General features: G+C 43.2%; 2 protein-coding genes across 3 annotated transcripts in view; one reads left to right on the forward strand and one right to left on the reverse strand.

Annotated features, from left to right (window-relative positions):
- Positions 1-13,214, reverse strand: part of LOC126533118 (uncharacterized) — a 32,327-nt gene extending 19,113 nt beyond the window's left edge. The window contains exons 1-4 of the mRNA XM_050180388.2: positions 13,106-13,214; positions 7,544-7,596; positions 5,154-5,376; positions 747-883 (exon numbers count right to left, since the gene is read on the reverse strand). Of these exons, the coding sequence (XP_050036345.1) occupies positions 747-883; positions 5,154-5,376; positions 7,544-7,596; positions 13,106-13,145 (453 nt within the window). The 5' untranslated portion in view covers positions 13,146-13,214. The remainder of the gene's footprint in view (positions 1-746; positions 884-5,153; positions 5,377-7,543; positions 7,597-13,105) is intronic.
- A 431-nt stretch (positions 13,215-13,645) lies between these two features.
- pall (F-box protein pallbearer) overlaps positions 13,646-17,296 on the forward strand; it is a 28,763-nt gene continuing 25,112 nt past the window's right edge. Inside the window, exons 1-2 of one of the 2 annotated variants that reach the window (XM_050180382.3) lie at positions 13,646-14,059; positions 15,709-15,957. In XM_050180382.3, coding sequence (XP_050036339.1) covers positions 13,943-14,059; positions 15,709-15,957 — 366 coding nt within the window. In that variant the 5' untranslated portion in view covers positions 13,646-13,942. The remainder of the gene's footprint in view (positions 14,060-15,708; positions 15,958-17,296) is intronic. The other variant, XM_050180383.3, reaches the window with a different exon arrangement.

A 17,296-nucleotide genomic window follows, 5' to 3' on the forward strand; every position in this document is an offset into this window, starting at 1 on the left:
TAACACCACGCAGCCAGTCGCCATGGGGGAAGATAAAGTTGGCTCCCCGCAACCAGTTCAGTATTCCGATCCCGGTTTGCAAACCATTATAATCTTTTTATTTATTCAACCTGGAACTCAACTGTAACAAAATTGGAGTGCATTGAACTAGAACCCAAACAAGTTTTCTTTTTCTTTGTCGTTTTGACACCATGGTTGTGTCAACTTCTCCAGCCACCTTTCCATACTACACAAGTATTACCTTTTACCCAAATGCCACACTAACTCACCCAGTAATTCAATACTCTCATACACTGTTGCATGTCTATAGAAGCCCCACAATTGAAAAAAAAAAACATTATGGGGTTTTACGTCCTGAAACCACAATTTGATTATGAGGCACGCTGTAATAGGGGACTCCGGAATAATCTGGACCACCAGGGGATCTAACGTGCACCTAAATCTAAGCACACAGGTGTTTTCGCATTTGACCCCCATCAAAATGCAGTCGTTGTGGCCAGGATTCGATCCTACAACCTTGTGTTTAGCAGCCCAACACCATTGCCACTAAGCAACTGCAGTGGGTAGAAGACCCCATAATGTAGATTATTTACATTTGAACAAACTGATGACAATCACAAACTCTAATTCTGTGCCTGTTAATCCCATATTTTAGATGTGTCCCATATTTTAGATGTGTCCCATATAAAAATCAGGATTCCAGAAAACAAATCTTGCTATATGTGCGTGTGAAGGAATGTACATACCCTCCGCGTCCGTGATGGAGAGCCTGTGCGAGACGTCTGCTTTGGTGTCATTGCCGAGTCAAAGAGGCATGGCGTTGCGACAGCACGACGGTCTAGATCAAATGACATGTGTGACGTTTCTTCTACATGCTGTGCATCTACAACAAGAAAAGGGAAACAATGATCATGTGCGAAAACAGAAAGTGCAAGATGCAAAAACAACCAAGTGGCAACTTCTCATCACCATAATCAGAGGTGCCCTCTTCAAGGCCAACTGCAACGAAATTTCACTTGGACTAAATTGGTTATACATGCATAGCATATACTATCTGAGTAATCTTGGCAAAAGTGTAGGGCTGGCAACTGTCTAATGTCCTTATTAGCAGCCTTTAAAAACCACCTAAGTAGATGACCCCTGCATCTGGTCGAGAATGGTAGTGATGCTTATATGGCAAAAGTCCCAGAACCACACATGGCTGCCGATCTCTCAGCTCCACCTATACACCAGTATGCACCCCTCACTCAACATTTGCTGGTTGATGGGTGTGTCTTTCGGCATGCTTTCTCGTTGCTGCACCTGTGCTTTCAGCTGTTGCAAGCATGCCAACATGTTGCATGGCCGTCAAGTGCTTGGACAAGTGCTTGAACACAGGTGATGACTGTCCAGCACACAACATTGCGCAGAGGAAGGCATAAAATATCTTTCTTTCCAGGACACAAGTGTGCACCGCAACACGCAACAGGCAAGTGCGAAGCAGACCAGCCAACGGGCACAGAGCATGTAAACTGCATTTGATGAAGCTGCATAGGCTGCATTTCGCGAGCACAGTCACTTACCTGTGCAAGGTCTGCTTCCCTAACAATGCCAGGATATGACGCTGCCAAAATGAAACTGGAAAAACTATATGTGCACTTTGCACCGGACCTCAGCTACTTCCCAACCTTTACTACAGATGGCAGTAGTTGCCCACTCATAGGGGAAGAAATGCTCAAAATCATTTTGCAGCAATTTTCGGAACGGATGAAATTTAATTCTGGAGTAGATGGGAACAGGCAAATTCTGGTTTTGGAGCAGTACGTAGCACATACATTATATTGGAGCAGCCTGGAGCAAGTAAATTTTACGGTAGATCATTATTATAATCAAGTGGGGTAACAGACACAAAACCTTGCATTCTGCATCACAAAAGAAATGTTGAGGAGCAGCCTAAAGGCATTTTCATCCTATTTTTGTATTAAGTGCTGGTGCAGTGATTGGAGGTGTTTTCCAACAGAAGTTTAGAAGAAGCTAGGGTTAGTTGACACTACATTTCAGGTTACACTGCAGGTAATGTAACAGCACCGACTAGCTCAAACCAAGATTCTGCACATGACTGACTTCACTTCACCACTTGCTAACTAGACTCACTAGAAGCACCAAGACATCTGGAGTTCACATTGAGTGATTGGGTGTAAGCCTCCTGAATAAGCTAAAGGGAGCGACATTTCTCCTTTTTTCGGCGTCTCCTTTTCCAAGTCCTCTTGCCGCATTCGCCTTCCCTCACTGCTCGCCCGCTCAGTTCGCAGTCTTTGATCGTGATGAGCGTGCTGCGCAGCAATGTGATCGACGTGATAACAGGATTCTCTATCACCGCGATTGTGGGGCTCAGTACTGTGATCAAGAGCAGCTGTCTGGGAGTCGGTGCAAATAAAAAAGAAAAGGGCGCAGCCAGCAGTAAACACACACGTTTCCGTAAAAGCATCACCAGCAGAACCACGTCACTTCACTCCACCAACAAAGAGGCACTGATAAGCCCCAGATCTAGCCAGCTCGGGCAGCAAAGTAAAAGAACATCGCTACCTTTAGCTGTATTCAAGAGGCTTAATTGGGTACGGCTGTTTGCGGCCACTGGCGGCCAGGATACGAAAGTTACTTTTACACATGCTCCGAGACCAATGACACAACATCCTGCGCTGCGCCGGCTATCTTTCCTTAACACCCGCCAAAACCAAAGCTGCCAAAGTTGTTCTGGTGCAGCATGGTGCAATTTGGTAAAGCAATTCGTTTGAGTATCAAAATGGCGCAAGTGAAGCAGGGTTCCCATTCATGCACTCGGCAAGGTCCCTCAGCTTGATCACCTCATTGTGGTCATCTCCGCTCGGAGACGGAACGCTTTGATGCTCCGCTTGTTGAACATGGACAGCAAGATAGAGAAAACTAGTTTGGCTCAGAGAAGAATACTTCGCATTAACAGGACATCGCAGCCGTGCTACGGCAAGGGCACAGTGCACAAAGCAGCTAACAGTATACTAATTCTATGGCTAGCAGACATGCAGGACCTGTTCACCGATACACAGGAATAGTACGAGCAAGGGAAGCAGACGACATGGGCGCTGCTGGTTCTCTTCAGTCTAAATCGTACGTCACTTCCGCCGAGTGGTAATTGCAGCCTTGTCTGTAAGTTTCGGCATAAAAATCATCAATTTTTGTCAGCGTTTTGTGACACACTCACTCTTTCTTTAAACAAAATTTTGCCTATGCTACTGTACGTCTAAATTAACTGAAACTGAGCTTTCTAGGCAGTCGAAAATTTCATTGCAGTAGGGCTTTCAAAAGTCTCTTTGGCAGGCAAACAATGCAATAATCAATAGTGCACAGTGATTAACATGTAGCAAGAAAAGCATACATTCTAGGTCTAACTTCTGTAAAAGACAGTCTTAGTTTAAACAACTCATCAATGGCAATGCTGTGAACAAATCTTCCCATTATAAATTTTCCAATTAGATCAGATTCTCCCAGCCTATGCTGACCAATGCAGTTGGTGGTGCATATGTACTTGCCATGTTTTTTTTTTTTTTACTATAGATTGTTCAGTCATGTACTAAACAACCATGGTGCACTAAACATACATCTGTGAAAACATGTATGGGTGCATTACTGATCCATTAAACTCACATGAACATGCCCTTTCTGGTTGCAATTCTAGCACCACGAAAAGTGAAACACTGCATTACACTCATCACAGAAACAGGTACGAGACCTGCAGATATGGCAGCAAACGGCACAGCGGCACAATTTGCTGCCATAATGAAATAACTATGAGACTCTCACACCAAGTTATGGGCAACCCAATGTTTTTGTCAACAGCATTTTTTCTACCCCAAACAACCAAATAAATTTATGCATCCCAAATTTCCATACTCTCATCACAGAGCACCGTGCTTGGTATTTCCATTTACAACAACATGTGCCTGCAAGCAGGCATTCTCAGTCCATGACCTCAAAAAAACACCAACCATCAGAACTATCTGGGAATAGCAGGCGACGCGACATTGGCACAAATTCAGCCTACCAAAGGGGCTCTGCAAACACTGCGCTGGTGAGAACAATGTCACAGATTTCAGTTTCTATCGAAATGGTCACTTGTAAGTGGAAATGCGCAAAATGAACGGAATGCAAGGAAATGCATTGAAATCGGTGATGTCACACCGGTATACTGCTGCCAAAATGTCCACATGCACAGAAATTCCAAAAACAATAAAGCTTTTCCTACTAAATGAATTAAAATGTAGTTTTAAAAGAATGCTTTAGCTGCCTAAACTGATTTAGTATGGCTCTTTAGCATGTTCACAATGAGACGTCGGTTACGGCAGTAATTCCCTCTTGCGCCGCAGTGGAGGGCTTTTCTGCAACAGGAAAGCAATGTATTCTGCTAAAATCTAAGGGGAAAAATTCTTGCTTCTGATTTGATGCGTGATCATGTCATCTATCTGAAGCACGAGAGAAATTGAAAGGCACACAGCCCCCTTGAGATTCACCGGTGGGTCACAATGCATTAGAGGAATAGGACAAGTGACCTACTGATGGGTCATCAGGCACAAGAATTGGGACAACAAAAGATGCTGCCAGAGTGAAAGTGTTTAAATGGTCATCCATCTGCTGCCCTGAGTTAATCCAGCCACACTGGTTAATTGCTGTCAGCGATACATAACTGCCAACAAGCTCACATTTACAAAAACCTTTGTGGAAGCCCATGCAACAGATACAATCACAGGTCAGCAGATTTAGCGTTGATCTATTATTTCTAGCAATTTCGCTGCCCCTAACCACCAACTAGCTAAGCCAGTAGTACAATGACCTTAAAAAAAGAAAAGAGTCGTCAACAAACACACCTTTGACCAGCATCATTTTCCACTTAGAAAATTGGCAATTGAAACATCTTCTGATATAATGAACCATAACATCTGTCACACAAAACTGGGAAAGTTGACGAAGATAATAAATTTACAAATTAGTGTCAGGCCAAGTCTTAGACATCTGTGAAAAATTCTTTTTTATTTATTTTTTTGCAAGTTCACGAGTAATGCACATTTCCGTCGAGCCCTTATGTAATGCCTTTAGGCCTTTGTAGCAGAAATAATTAATCGTCAAGGTCAGGCCTAGCGTACCTGGCAGTGTTGGCTGCGACTTTGTACGGTCAGGCGTAGATGTGGCAACGTGCACAGACTCTTCACTCGCAGGATTCCTTCGAGGTCTACGCAAGGGACCGCCACGCCTTTCTATCGGACTCACGCCCAGCTCCAGCATATTTTCAGGTGGCTTGGATGAGGCTGCTGCCGATGTTGGCTTCACTCTCGTGTGAGCTCTTTTGCCGATCTTTTTCTTTGGAAGCTGCACAAAGAACACCATTATTAGTTGAGAAGTTAAGCTGTGTCACATGTGCAAGAGGAAAAGAAATTCTGCAGAGGAAATAATAAAATACTGCTGGGATCAACACAACTGAAGAACGTGCAGGTGATGGCAGGTGGCTCTGCAGAAACCCCAGTGCAATAAAGGGTAAGCTCATTCAACAACTGCTCTAACTAATGAGTGTAAAAGCTGGCTTGTTTGGCCACAAATCAAATCGTGCCCTCCACACCTATAATCAGCAGCTATTAACACCTAGAATCAACAGTAACAGAAGAAAGCTGTTTGAATACTACATCCATTATTGTGCCTACAATAGCACAATTTATCATGAGAGTAAGCATTTAACCCAGGACTTGTTCCATTAAGTCACATTAGAAGCATCAAGGCTAGCTAGCTATTTATTTATTTCACTCACTCACTCATTTACATTTATTTATTTATTTATTTATTTATTTATACATACATACTGCAATCACCTCTCGGTGATTTTAGCAGGGTGGTACATAAATAAAGAAGAAAGAAAAAATGTGGTGCATGCATGAACATATAGTAGTTACAGGTTACACAAGAGATATGATACATACAAGTTATCAAGGGCACAAGAAATATGAAAGCATTAGAGACATTATTAGAGACTTCTGGCTCATTTCTAACATTTAAATATTTGCCTTCTCAGAAAAGGCATAAATATGGACCAAAGAGAGCTAGTGAATGACTTTCTTGAAGAATTTCAGGGGAAGCCCAATGGGTTACCTAATGAGGGGAAGAAGGTAAGCCCCACACTCTCTACCATAGCCTACAGCTACACTGCCAAAGCACTTCAACAAACATTACCTACTTCAACCTTGGGCACCTGTACTCAAATGCATCAAGCACGAAATGAGGTAGAGACACAATTTCTTTACACGCATCGCTACAGTAGTTCCTCAAATGCATACACATACTCAGGGCGAAGGGGATAGAGGAAAAGCCACACTTGTGTCTCCTCTGCTTTAGGTGGCTGACCAGTGATAACAAGTAGACGAATTGCAACATTGGCTTGTTAGTATGGCATCATAAGGCATTCTAGAAGCCCTACAATTCTTCAATATTTTTTCTTGTATGTTTTCATAGGCTTGTGCATGAGCTTGCCATGTGTTTTGAGAATGTTACAAGTGTGGCTTGTTTTCAAAAATAAATTTTTGTTGAAAGATAGCGCCATGCATCTGGATTTGTGTTGTCTTGAGTCTGCGTTGCTGCATGCACTACTAGAATAACTTATGACAACAAGCAGCCTTGTTCGCAGCCACTTAATGAACTCAGTACAAAACAGTGAGCGAGTCTACAATAGCACTGTGTATCAATTTGAATATTAGAATGCCTCTGTTGGCATTCATGTGGAGGAATACAAAGCTTTATAGAAAATACTACATTCACAATTTTATGGACAACATCTGCTGGTAACATGTTCACATCAATAAGAGACCCCAAGAAGAACAAATAAGGTTATCTTTCTTGGAGGCATAAGGCTAAACTTTAATCGTGTAGTCGAAATGGGGAGACGCACGAGCTGGCTCAGGATAAATTGAGAAGCAGCCAAGTGCCTGAGCCAAAACCATTTCAAAGAATGTAGGCAGTTTTTCTTTTTTTTAATGGCAAAAAGCTGCACAAGCAATAAAGTATGTGCAAAAGTACAGTATTTTATGCAGAGATAGAGAGAAAGAAATGTGTTGTGCTGTGAGATCTTAAAAGGGAACATACACTTCACATACGGCAGTCAATGCCAGCCAAATGAGTGAATTTGGTCGGTCCATTTGGTCTGCCTGCACTTACTGAACTAGTTCACAAGGTACTGCACTTCGCTGTTTGTTTTGCCAGTTCAACTGCACCTGTTGCCATTCGTTTCACTCAGTGTAGGCTTCATGCAGGACGAGTGCACGGCCTTCCCTGCGCTCTTCAGAAACATAGTAAATGCTTGTGCAGAAGGTGCCGTGCCAGCTCCACAGAGCAAGAACCAGAACTGAACTGGCGTAAACTAGCTCACAAAGTGCAGGGCGGATCGAATGGACCTAGCGTCCCTCTGCAGTGCACGAATGAAAGTTTTTTCAATGAAAGTCAACAAGTTTCTAAGAGTAAGAGCAAGCACATAAGAACGAAACATGACGCTCACTGGCTCGGGTACAATGTTCTCGATCCCACCAAGAACATTTCTTGCAGGCCTTCCTAGAAAAAAAGAATGCAAGAAAACACATTTAAAACATGGGAAACAGCACTTAGCTTCAGCACAATAGATTAGCTTCAAGCTGCTGACAGGTCAACAAGGCTCCCGAAGGTACTGAAAATGCATGATCGGCAAGTAAACACGTTAGATCGGCGCTTGTTCAAATGGCCCGCTTTTCAATTCTTCAAACAAATTCTGCATGTAGAGCATAGCACTGTGAACAACTCAGTGAAGTTTTGCAATTATACAAGGTGTGTGGCACTAACAAATGAAGAATCAGAAGGTGGGTAGGAGAATAGCACTCGTTAAAAAAAAAGAACATTTAATCACACACCTTTTGCAGGATATAGGCACTTTATTAACCCTTTATGGACAAGTGTTGCCTACGGGCAACACCAGAAAAAGAAAATTGTTTTTTTCTTGCAAAGTTTTGATATCAAGTACACAGTTTCTAGCTAAACATCCTTGGCCAAAACTGAAAGACAGCCAGCAAGCACCACCTGTATGTTTAGAGCAAGAAGAAAGGATAAGGAAGAAAATGTGTTGCATGCAACTCGCTTTTTCATAAAGCGCAATTCGAGCAGACAGACTGATGCAAGATCTCTGGCTGCATTGATATCGCACACATAATGTAAAGCATATGCAACATGCAACTGTTTCACATACGACAAGAACTACAGACCTCACAACGTCGGATAGGTAGCGCTACTGCATCTCTCGAGAAGTGCCCTCAATGATAAAAAGTGTCTTTTGTGGTCGCATCACTATTGGAATCTGCGGAAACTTGGGGTTCTCTAGTCTATGGTTTACATATGATGAGAACTGTTTGTACAAGTTCCAAATGAAGCCTAAGTATAGCGTGAAGCGCACTTCCACTGATCTGCCTGGTGTTGCCCCCTTTACCAAATAAGTTTCTGCAAAATATATTTTTATTTTCATTATGTTTATTTTCAACGTATCTTGCACAATTAGAGAGGAAATCAAAATTTCCTTCAGGTATTCATGTGTCTTGTCTTTAAAGGATTAGCAAGAATTTACCTGTACTAGCACTAAAGCAGCAATGAACGTGGAATGGCAAACACTGACAAGCATCACACCATGTCTGTATCCCAGTGACTTTTTCAGCAACATTGCTGCTGCTGATTTTGACTGCTTCAGGAACTGTTTGCTTGAAGCAAGAGCCCCTCTGGCATCCTTTCACAATTATGAAGCAGATTTTCAAGGGTACAGGCAGCGGCTGATGAAAATTCAAGGAAAACTCATAAGGCAGGCATGCATACAGATAGCTTCCACTCTTGCTGAAGAGAGGGAGCACCACAAAAAGAAGAAAAAGAAAGGAGCATTAGGCAGGGCACTGCTATTCTGTAACCATTACCTGTCATCCAAATTATTTCTGGACTGGACTGCTTAATTAGTCTTCCCTTTAATTCTAATTATCAATTAATTTCGCCAGATTATTGAATAATACATTATGCTTTTGTTTGCAAGTCTGCCTTTTCTACCTTCTTGTTTTATCATATTTGTGATTATTGTTACTGTGTTCTTGGCCAAACACAAACTGTGGGTATAAGCCACGTTTGAGCCTCATCAGCACTGTTACCAACGCCACTCCAGCTGAGGAGAAAGAACCAATTTGAGAGGAATGGGAAAGTAAACATTGCAGTTTTCTTAATTCAGTTCACATTAGGTTGTTTTTCAAAATTCCTCGAGTAGTGTATTCCTTGAAAGGCACCGCATTAATTCGACATGTTCCTCACGTTTGAAGGAAAGTGTTCTGTGGTTTCCAATAAACTATTACTGTCAATTTCCTGTAGTGAAATGTATTTTTAACGATCCATTTAACCTCGTATTCTTCTCTTCGCTTTTCGCCATTAAATCGGCCACTCGGAGCACAGCGTACGGTTTGATCCACATCCAAGCCCATGACAGAAGTCGCAAAGTGCTGGAAGTGAATCAAAGTGAACGCTTTTCGAATGTAGTTCTCGAACAAAGAACAGCCGTTTTCACCATTAATATAAAACTATAGTCACACCCTAGTACACACATTATCAAGTCTTTGCCATTACATATTATGTCGTGAAGTGTTGTTAAAAGCACAAATGATGCATCAGACGAAAATAAACAGTTTGTATGGACACCCAGAACTATTAGGAGAGTGCCAATTACCACAGTTTGAGGGAAATGTCTGCCTCCCTGAGAGAAATAGATGCAACGTATCGCCTTTTTGTTTCTACTACGGCCAGCGGGATAACAACGTCCAGCGGGATAACATTTGTCACACTATTGCCCGTAATTAATAATATAATTTCCTTCACTTATCGCAGTCCGGATGCACAGGCCTGTCACATTGGCCATGGCTGCCCTTACAACCTTCAGCCCCGCCCATTCTTTTCTGCGTGTTGATTTAGTGGACATTTCATGCTACAAAGAAACTAGTTCTCCATCGTCGGTTTCTTCCAATTCATAATTCATCAACAGTTCCTAATTTCTTCACCTGTCATATTGCGAAGTGACCTGACAACTTATTTCTTCACTGACGTGAAAGAGCGACAGGGCACCGAGACATTTGCTCCACCTGGTGTGAGAAATTTAGCTTACGAGTGCCTTATGTGTTTAGCTGACCTCCCCACAGACAGCTGAACATGTATGCAGTTTTCTTTCTTTTTTTTTTTTTTGCAAGGGTTGCTTCCAGACAGGCAGGGGGATCACTGAAATCACAAAACGAGTATACTAGGAGTGGCAGGAGCTGTGTGCGAGTGGGTGCTAGAGTTATTTCGAGAAAAAAGGGTTAAACAGAAATCGGAGGGACAGGAAAGTGTGTTCTGTTCATCTGAAGTTTCTTTCATGCAAAGGACACAAAAATAATCAAGAATCGTTTTCTTTTTTTCTTTCCGAAAGCATCCGAGTGTCTGGATATTACTGTGGTGAAATAAGGAGACCTTACTGTGCTCTGCTTCTAATATTTTAGCTTGTTTTTTCATTTGGTTGCATTCACGCACCAATAACTGAGAATAAATCTGTGCAGTCTGTGTGCTCAAAATAATGATGCAGACCTTGTCGGCCAATCCGAAACACTAACACGCAATGAAACAGTAATTTTTATTGCGATAGCAATTATATGGACACTTCAAGCAAATTTTTGCCATCGGCGTCGCCATGAGGTTCCGTATAAAGTCCAAGGGCGATAATACCGTTAACACACACCCTACGCTGTATGTTCGGGTGAAAGCGTGCAAGGGGAGATAACGATCGCCGCTCAATCTTGCCCACCCGAAAGGGACGGAAGCGGAGTGGATAGGAAACACGTCACCTTCCGTGGCGTGCAAGGTGCCCAACATTGTGAGGCACCGGGGGGAAGGGAGGGAGGTACGTTCTACTCCGGCTGCAACTGGCCATGTGGCGGCTGCGCGCGGTCGCATCTTGAGAGCCATGGAGGAAGTTTTTTTTTTTTTCCCTCCATGTTGAGAGCGATCTGCGTTGGGGGCAGAGTCTAGGTGTGCCGGCGGCTCATAGCTTTGTGCTGAAACGATAGACAGCACGAAGACTACTTCGCTCGCTGCTGCTGCCACGTTTCCTCAGGCCAGCGTTTCCGTTTTTGTTGAGACCGCTGACACTATGCTTGTTAATCTAGTTAGCAGGCGAACGTTTACAAGTTGATACGGGCAATAAAAGTGCTATCCTTACTTAATTTAGCGGTCTGCTAATTTCTTATCACAATAGATGCTTCGCCTTGCGGGCGAAAGTGCAACTTTTTGTGTAGATTTGTGCTAAGTAGCCATAGTTCTTATTTGTCCATAACACTGTCCAATAATTTGCCATAGCAATCAATGATTCGCCTTTTGGACTAAACTGCGACTTTTCTTTGTTTGCCTAGCGAATTGGCCTAATTTCTGCCATGAATTTCGTAAACCTTTGATTAAACCTCAGGGCAGCTAACAAGGGCATCATCTGACGTCTCTTATTCCTGACAGTGTGAACGAAGCAGTAGTGGTAGCTTGACTGCAAGATCCTTTTACTCTGTAGTGCTCTCTTCCTCCTCGGGAATCATTATCCGCCTCGCGAAGTCGTCATGGTTGAAACACCATTACGATTTTCACGTCCTTAATTTGCATTGACTTTCCCACAACTGCCTTATGGATTGGAGCTCCTTCTTTAGCATAGCTATTTGACACGTCTGTCGAACTTTTTCCCGTTTCATACACTGATGAGATAGCTGATGGTTGCCGTTGAAGTTCCGCTTAAGAGGAAGCTTTAGCTTGAGCCCAACTCCGCCACAGCCTATTCAAATACATGTAAAATGCAAAAACGTTTTTATGAGATAACCCCTGAACCTGTTTTGATGAAATTTTGATGAAATTTGTTGCATTTGAGAAACAAAGTTAAATTGTAGTGACTGTTGGAAGCGGTATTTTGATTTAGGGTCTGAATTTTTTAAAAGAGACCTTCAAGAATTCGAAAGTAAAAAAGATAGAAGCACAAAGTTTACAAATTAATATCTCTGCATCAAGAACAGATATCGCGGTTCTGTAAACGGCATCCATTAGATAATTCAAAGCGTACAAATTCTATGTCAATAGTTTACGTGAATTGGTTACGTTGTGTACAAGGGCACTGCAAAAGCAGTATTTTCACATTACTAAATTTTTCGAGATTCATGTGTAACATATCAGTTTTGTCCGCTTTAGATGTACATTTTCGATATTCGCCAATTTTTAATAAAAAATTGAAGACCTAAATGGAAAATTCGAAGCCAACAGTCACTAGATATTAAGTTTTTCTTTTGAATGCAACAAACCTCGCCAAATTTGGTGTACTGGTTGCCAAGAAAAACGAATTCTCCTTTTACATGTATTTAGATAGGAGCACCCGAGCTAAAGCTTCCTCTTAACCAGAGTTCACAAAATGACGCGTTCCATCTAACCTATGGGCGGCTAACCAAATCCCTGTTCCGCTTATCCGACATTTAGGCGAGTTTCGTTTATCCGGAGTCCACTGTATTCGACTGCTTGTTTCGCGCTGCTGTAACATCTATGAGCCTAGACCAAGAAAAAGGGCGGCGTGATTACGAAAGGCCAGCTCAAAGCGCAGCTGGTTTCAGCAGGCAGTTTCACAACTAACGGCTCATCAACAGGTTGAGAATCACAACTCGACGCCGTTCAACGTCAATCGGCAACACCAACTTACGGAACGAGTTTTCAGCCGAAGTGAGTTATTCGGCCTTTGTCATTCGATTAAATAAAACGCGCTAGATAAAGAAACATGATTAACCGTTGCTGATACTATTCACGACTTGCCTGTGCCGAAAACGAGCAAGAAAATTTCCAAATTGCGCGCGACGACTTGCGCATGTTGTCGCCATTTTGCAGTTGACCGCGGATCAAATACAAACTCCCGAAACGTAGGAACCAGTAGGAACAACGGATCTATCCACGGACCTACCCATGCATGCAGAATTTTTCGTTTTACTAAAAAGTCTTAAACAAGTACGTTTAGACAGAAAGATACGCTCACCTGCGTCACTTTTCCGACAGCGTCTGGCTCGCCGAACCATTGCAAAATTTTAACAAACTTCGCGCCGCGCGCAGTGCGCGTTCGATCACGTTTCGCTACTCTCCACAACAGGCACCGACTCAAACATGAGACTCAAATAAAACATCGTAGAAGTAGATATCAAGCTCAAATTAGGCTTCAGCACGTAATTTCACAATGTTCATCATACTAAAATTATATTTTTCATTTTTATATGTAAAACAAAGTTCATTACGCTCTATTTTTAACATTTGTTTTCACGTTTCTACAACAGATACATTCGTTACCTAGGTAAGAAATTATAAAACCATTATTGTAATTTGCAATAAATACATCGTTAATATTAGTGTAGATTATAGTACATAGATGTCGCGGCAATCTACAAGTTGCAAGCTTAGGTCATTTTTTTTTGTGTAAAAATTGTGGGTAGAGAAGCAGAGCGCGTGAGCGGCTTCGACACTAGTTTCGTGTTTAGCCAGTTTTCTCTCTCTGTTTACCGATTTCCTCTTTCCTCTCTGAGCCCTCTCCTCCGCTTGTAGCTGTCGCGTCCGTCGCGTATCCGTAGCCGCTACGCTTGGCTGTTCGGGGCGTGCAGCAGTCAGAACCAAGCCAACGCAGCGTAGGTCGGCGTTCCCGTGCAAGTTAAAGTTCGGGCGCTCGTCGCTCTCGCTGCTCGCATCGCCTGCACCCGTGGCTGTCTGCACCATCAACGGCCGCTCCGTCTGCTAGGGACGGAGCATGAACTGAACGGGCACGATAGCTGCGAGAAAAAATTCGACGGTCGTCGTCCGGCGAAAGAAGCAGCGCCGCGGGAGCAAGATGGAGCTAGAACCTTACCGCCGCGACCGAATTTTCACCGTCGAGAGCCTGCCGATCGAGATCATCGATCACATTCTCAGTTACTTGTCCTACGACGAAATCAGTGTCTATCGAAGGGTGAGCGCATTCTCCACTGCTTTCGCATCCTTTTGTGTTAAACGCGTAAGGATGTAGTTTGTTTTTGTTTCTCCTGAGGAGAGCTTAGTTGCGACTGAACCGCGTAGTCTACGTGGAATGTTCTCGCCGGCAGTCTTCGTGTTCGGCTGTAGCTGCCGTACCACACTGTGTTCGTGTGGGCAAAGTTTTTGTAGTGGGTATGGCCGATCGCGATTGTTGCGACCCCGTGGGACTTGGCTTCTGCTGATGCGATCCCTTCTGCAGCGCTTTTGTCACATATGCTGTGAATGCGCTATAAAACTTGGTTGCTATGACGCACAGCCTTAAGTCGCAGCTCAAATCGAGTTGCTGCTTTTTGTTTCTTTGTTCTGTGGGTATGCCTGATATCGTCATATCGTGAGATCGCGATAACCTCCCTGTTTGTCATGGATATGCGTGCTGAAATACGAGACGGCAGTGTGAATGTCCACGAGAGCAGAAGTGCAAAATTCATTGACAAAAGCTTTCGCAGGTGTATGCCAATCGGAGCAACTCATCCATCAAGGACAGCGAAGCACACCCTTCGAAAGTCCTAGGGGTCTGTTTTGCCACTGTTCGAAATCAAGAGTTTGCAGACATTTCATTATATCCGGTGCAATTCCTTCGCTCTACCCAACCATTTTCATATGCTTCGGTATATCCGAGCTTTATACAGGGATTTGCGTTTCCCCTTTAATATTGTCAAATATAGAACCATGTCTACGCCAATCGTTTCTCCAGTGCTGTCTACGATTGTGATTTCGTCAATGGACGTGGCGTCTCCGGGCACGTTCAGTGTTCCTTGGGTGGCAGAGGTCTCGACGCCATCCACACAGGTGCCCCCCTCGCGGGAGGAGGGAGGAACGGTGGTGACGGGCTGAGCCACCCCAGATTGGAAGGCAGGCGGGATACCCGGTAGGCCTGTGGACGCTGACGGTTGATCTTAGCCGAAAGCCCCAGATGCGATACCCGCAAGATGTACTTGTATATATTACAGGGGAAAAAGAAAGTGACCAATGACAATTACTTCATTTAAAAAATGTGATTGCTTTTACCTTACTTTCCTCCCAACCTTTATTAACATTCCACAAGTACAGTACATAGCATGGCCTGGCTCCTTCAGTGTGTCCTCAGCAGCCCTTCACACATTATCTTCACTACCAATCGCTTTTAAAATTTTTGATTGGTCATCTTCTCTCATTTTCTTGTGTTAGGCACCAGCAGCAAGACGGAAAAGTAGCTTGACGTGTGTGCTGGAGGGAAGAGCAGTGTTGTAACATTTAAATATCTTGGGCACAAGATTCTGGTTATCAATGCCACAATTCTGGGGTCTGGGTCCTCCATGAAGTGCAGCGCTTTGTCGTTGCTGGGGCGAATGCTCTCCAGGGAGAATGTGCTCCTATAAGGCCAGTGATGAGCTGAAGAAATCATTTGTAAGCGATTTGCTGGCACCAACGTACATTGGCATCATTTGCACAACTGTTTATTTTTCTTTTCTTATGTAATGTGCAAGCCCCAGGGATAAAATTATTATGTTCCTTATTCTATGTGCGGTTTCTTGGCCATTGAAGTTCATTTCAAGTGCTGACTGTTGATTGACCACTGGTCATTGTTGTCCCATGTGTGCACAGGTGAGCCGTCACTTCAATGCATGCTGCCAGAGGCTGTTGAACCAGGGTTTCTTCCGGGCCGAGCGATTCCATGCACAGTGTCTCAAGGCTGTCAAGAAGCAGCTTCCACGGCGAGAGTCTGAACGCCGGACTCATCCACTTGCGCGCCACTGTGAGATACTCACCAGCATAGAGACCCGCCTGTCTCTGCTTAGCATGACCTTCATGAAGTATATGGACATGAACCTGTGCTGCTTCATTCCTGGCAAGGTGAAGTTCCCTGCCACGTGCCCTACTACTTTCTGTTTCTGAAAGGAAGAAATTTCTGTGCAACAAAATCTGCAGCCTCCCTGCACGTCCTACGGTAGCAGCTAAGTCTTGTTTAGGTTTATTTTTTAGACTTTCGGTTTTAGGAGTGCGCAAGAAACAAATAGTAAATTTCAAATCGAACAATGATTCGTATATAAAAGAATTTAGCATGAAGTTTAGTTGTTGCAAATTTTGTGCAAAAGAAAAAAGAAGACCAGCTGCCACACCATCTTAGGAGTCGGCTCTTATTGCATAGCAAAAATCTTGCTATCGATAACACAATGCGATACTTAGACATTGAGATGTACAGTATCATCTACTCTTGTTCAAGGGAACACCAAATTAGTATGCCAGCATAGATTATAGCTCAGTTCTTATAAAAAGGTCTGGAAAATGTTTTATCAATATAATTTGTAATGAGTCAAATCAATAGAGTGTCTTTTTTCCTCTAAAGAGATAGTCAAGTTATGTTGTCCTGAATACCAAAGACGTATCCATATTGACACTGGAGCATACTGTGCTTTGTGGCAATCTTCTATTGCTTACAAAGTTTTCCTTTCCAGTTTTCTTACAGGAAATAGAAGGGTTTTCCCATTTTTTGTGGTAGCTGAATTCTATGGGTTATCGCCAGCTCATTAAGGCAAATCTATGTGAAAGATGAAAGTGCGAACTCTGTATTGTGTTACTCTACATCACCACTTTGCGTGTAGCCATTCATGCTTGGAGGGTATCACCGAAGCCTACACAGCATGAAAGAGAGCGACGAGACAACACTCTGTCCTGTTATTCTGTCTCTTTCATCTTGCTTAAATTCTCACGCTACACTTCGAACATCAACCAGTACTGACTTGCCCAGTTTGCTAGTCTCATTACGGTAGCCATTGTTGGCACAATGCAAGTTGACGGGGGATTAGCACAGCATTGCTGCACATATATTGGTGCAGACAGTAAAAAGCAGCATTCATATTCGCAGTGCTAAATTCAAGAAAACACGGGACAAGTGCTGTACATCAGCTGAGTAAATTATACGATTACAAGTACAGTCGAACCCACTTGTAACAGCATTCAAGCGACAAAAAAATTACATTGTTATAACCAATGATTGTTATAACCGAGTTGCGTGAAAAAGAATCAAAATAGAGGGAGGGCATAGTTGTTATGAGAAAACTATAATGGCGGGGAGGCCAGTGCCCCTCCCCACCACCTTTCTCCATCTGGCTGCTAATTGTGTTCACTCATTTAACTGTTTAACTTTGCTTCCTGCACGTTCCGATTGCTGCTAACAAACTGCTGTTGTCAG

This window comes from Dermacentor andersoni, chromosome 7, assembly GCF_023375885.2.
Source record: "Dermacentor andersoni chromosome 7, qqDerAnde1_hic_scaffold, whole genome shotgun sequence".
Lineage (NCBI taxonomy): Eukaryota > Metazoa > Arthropoda > Arachnida > Ixodida > Ixodidae > Dermacentor > Dermacentor andersoni.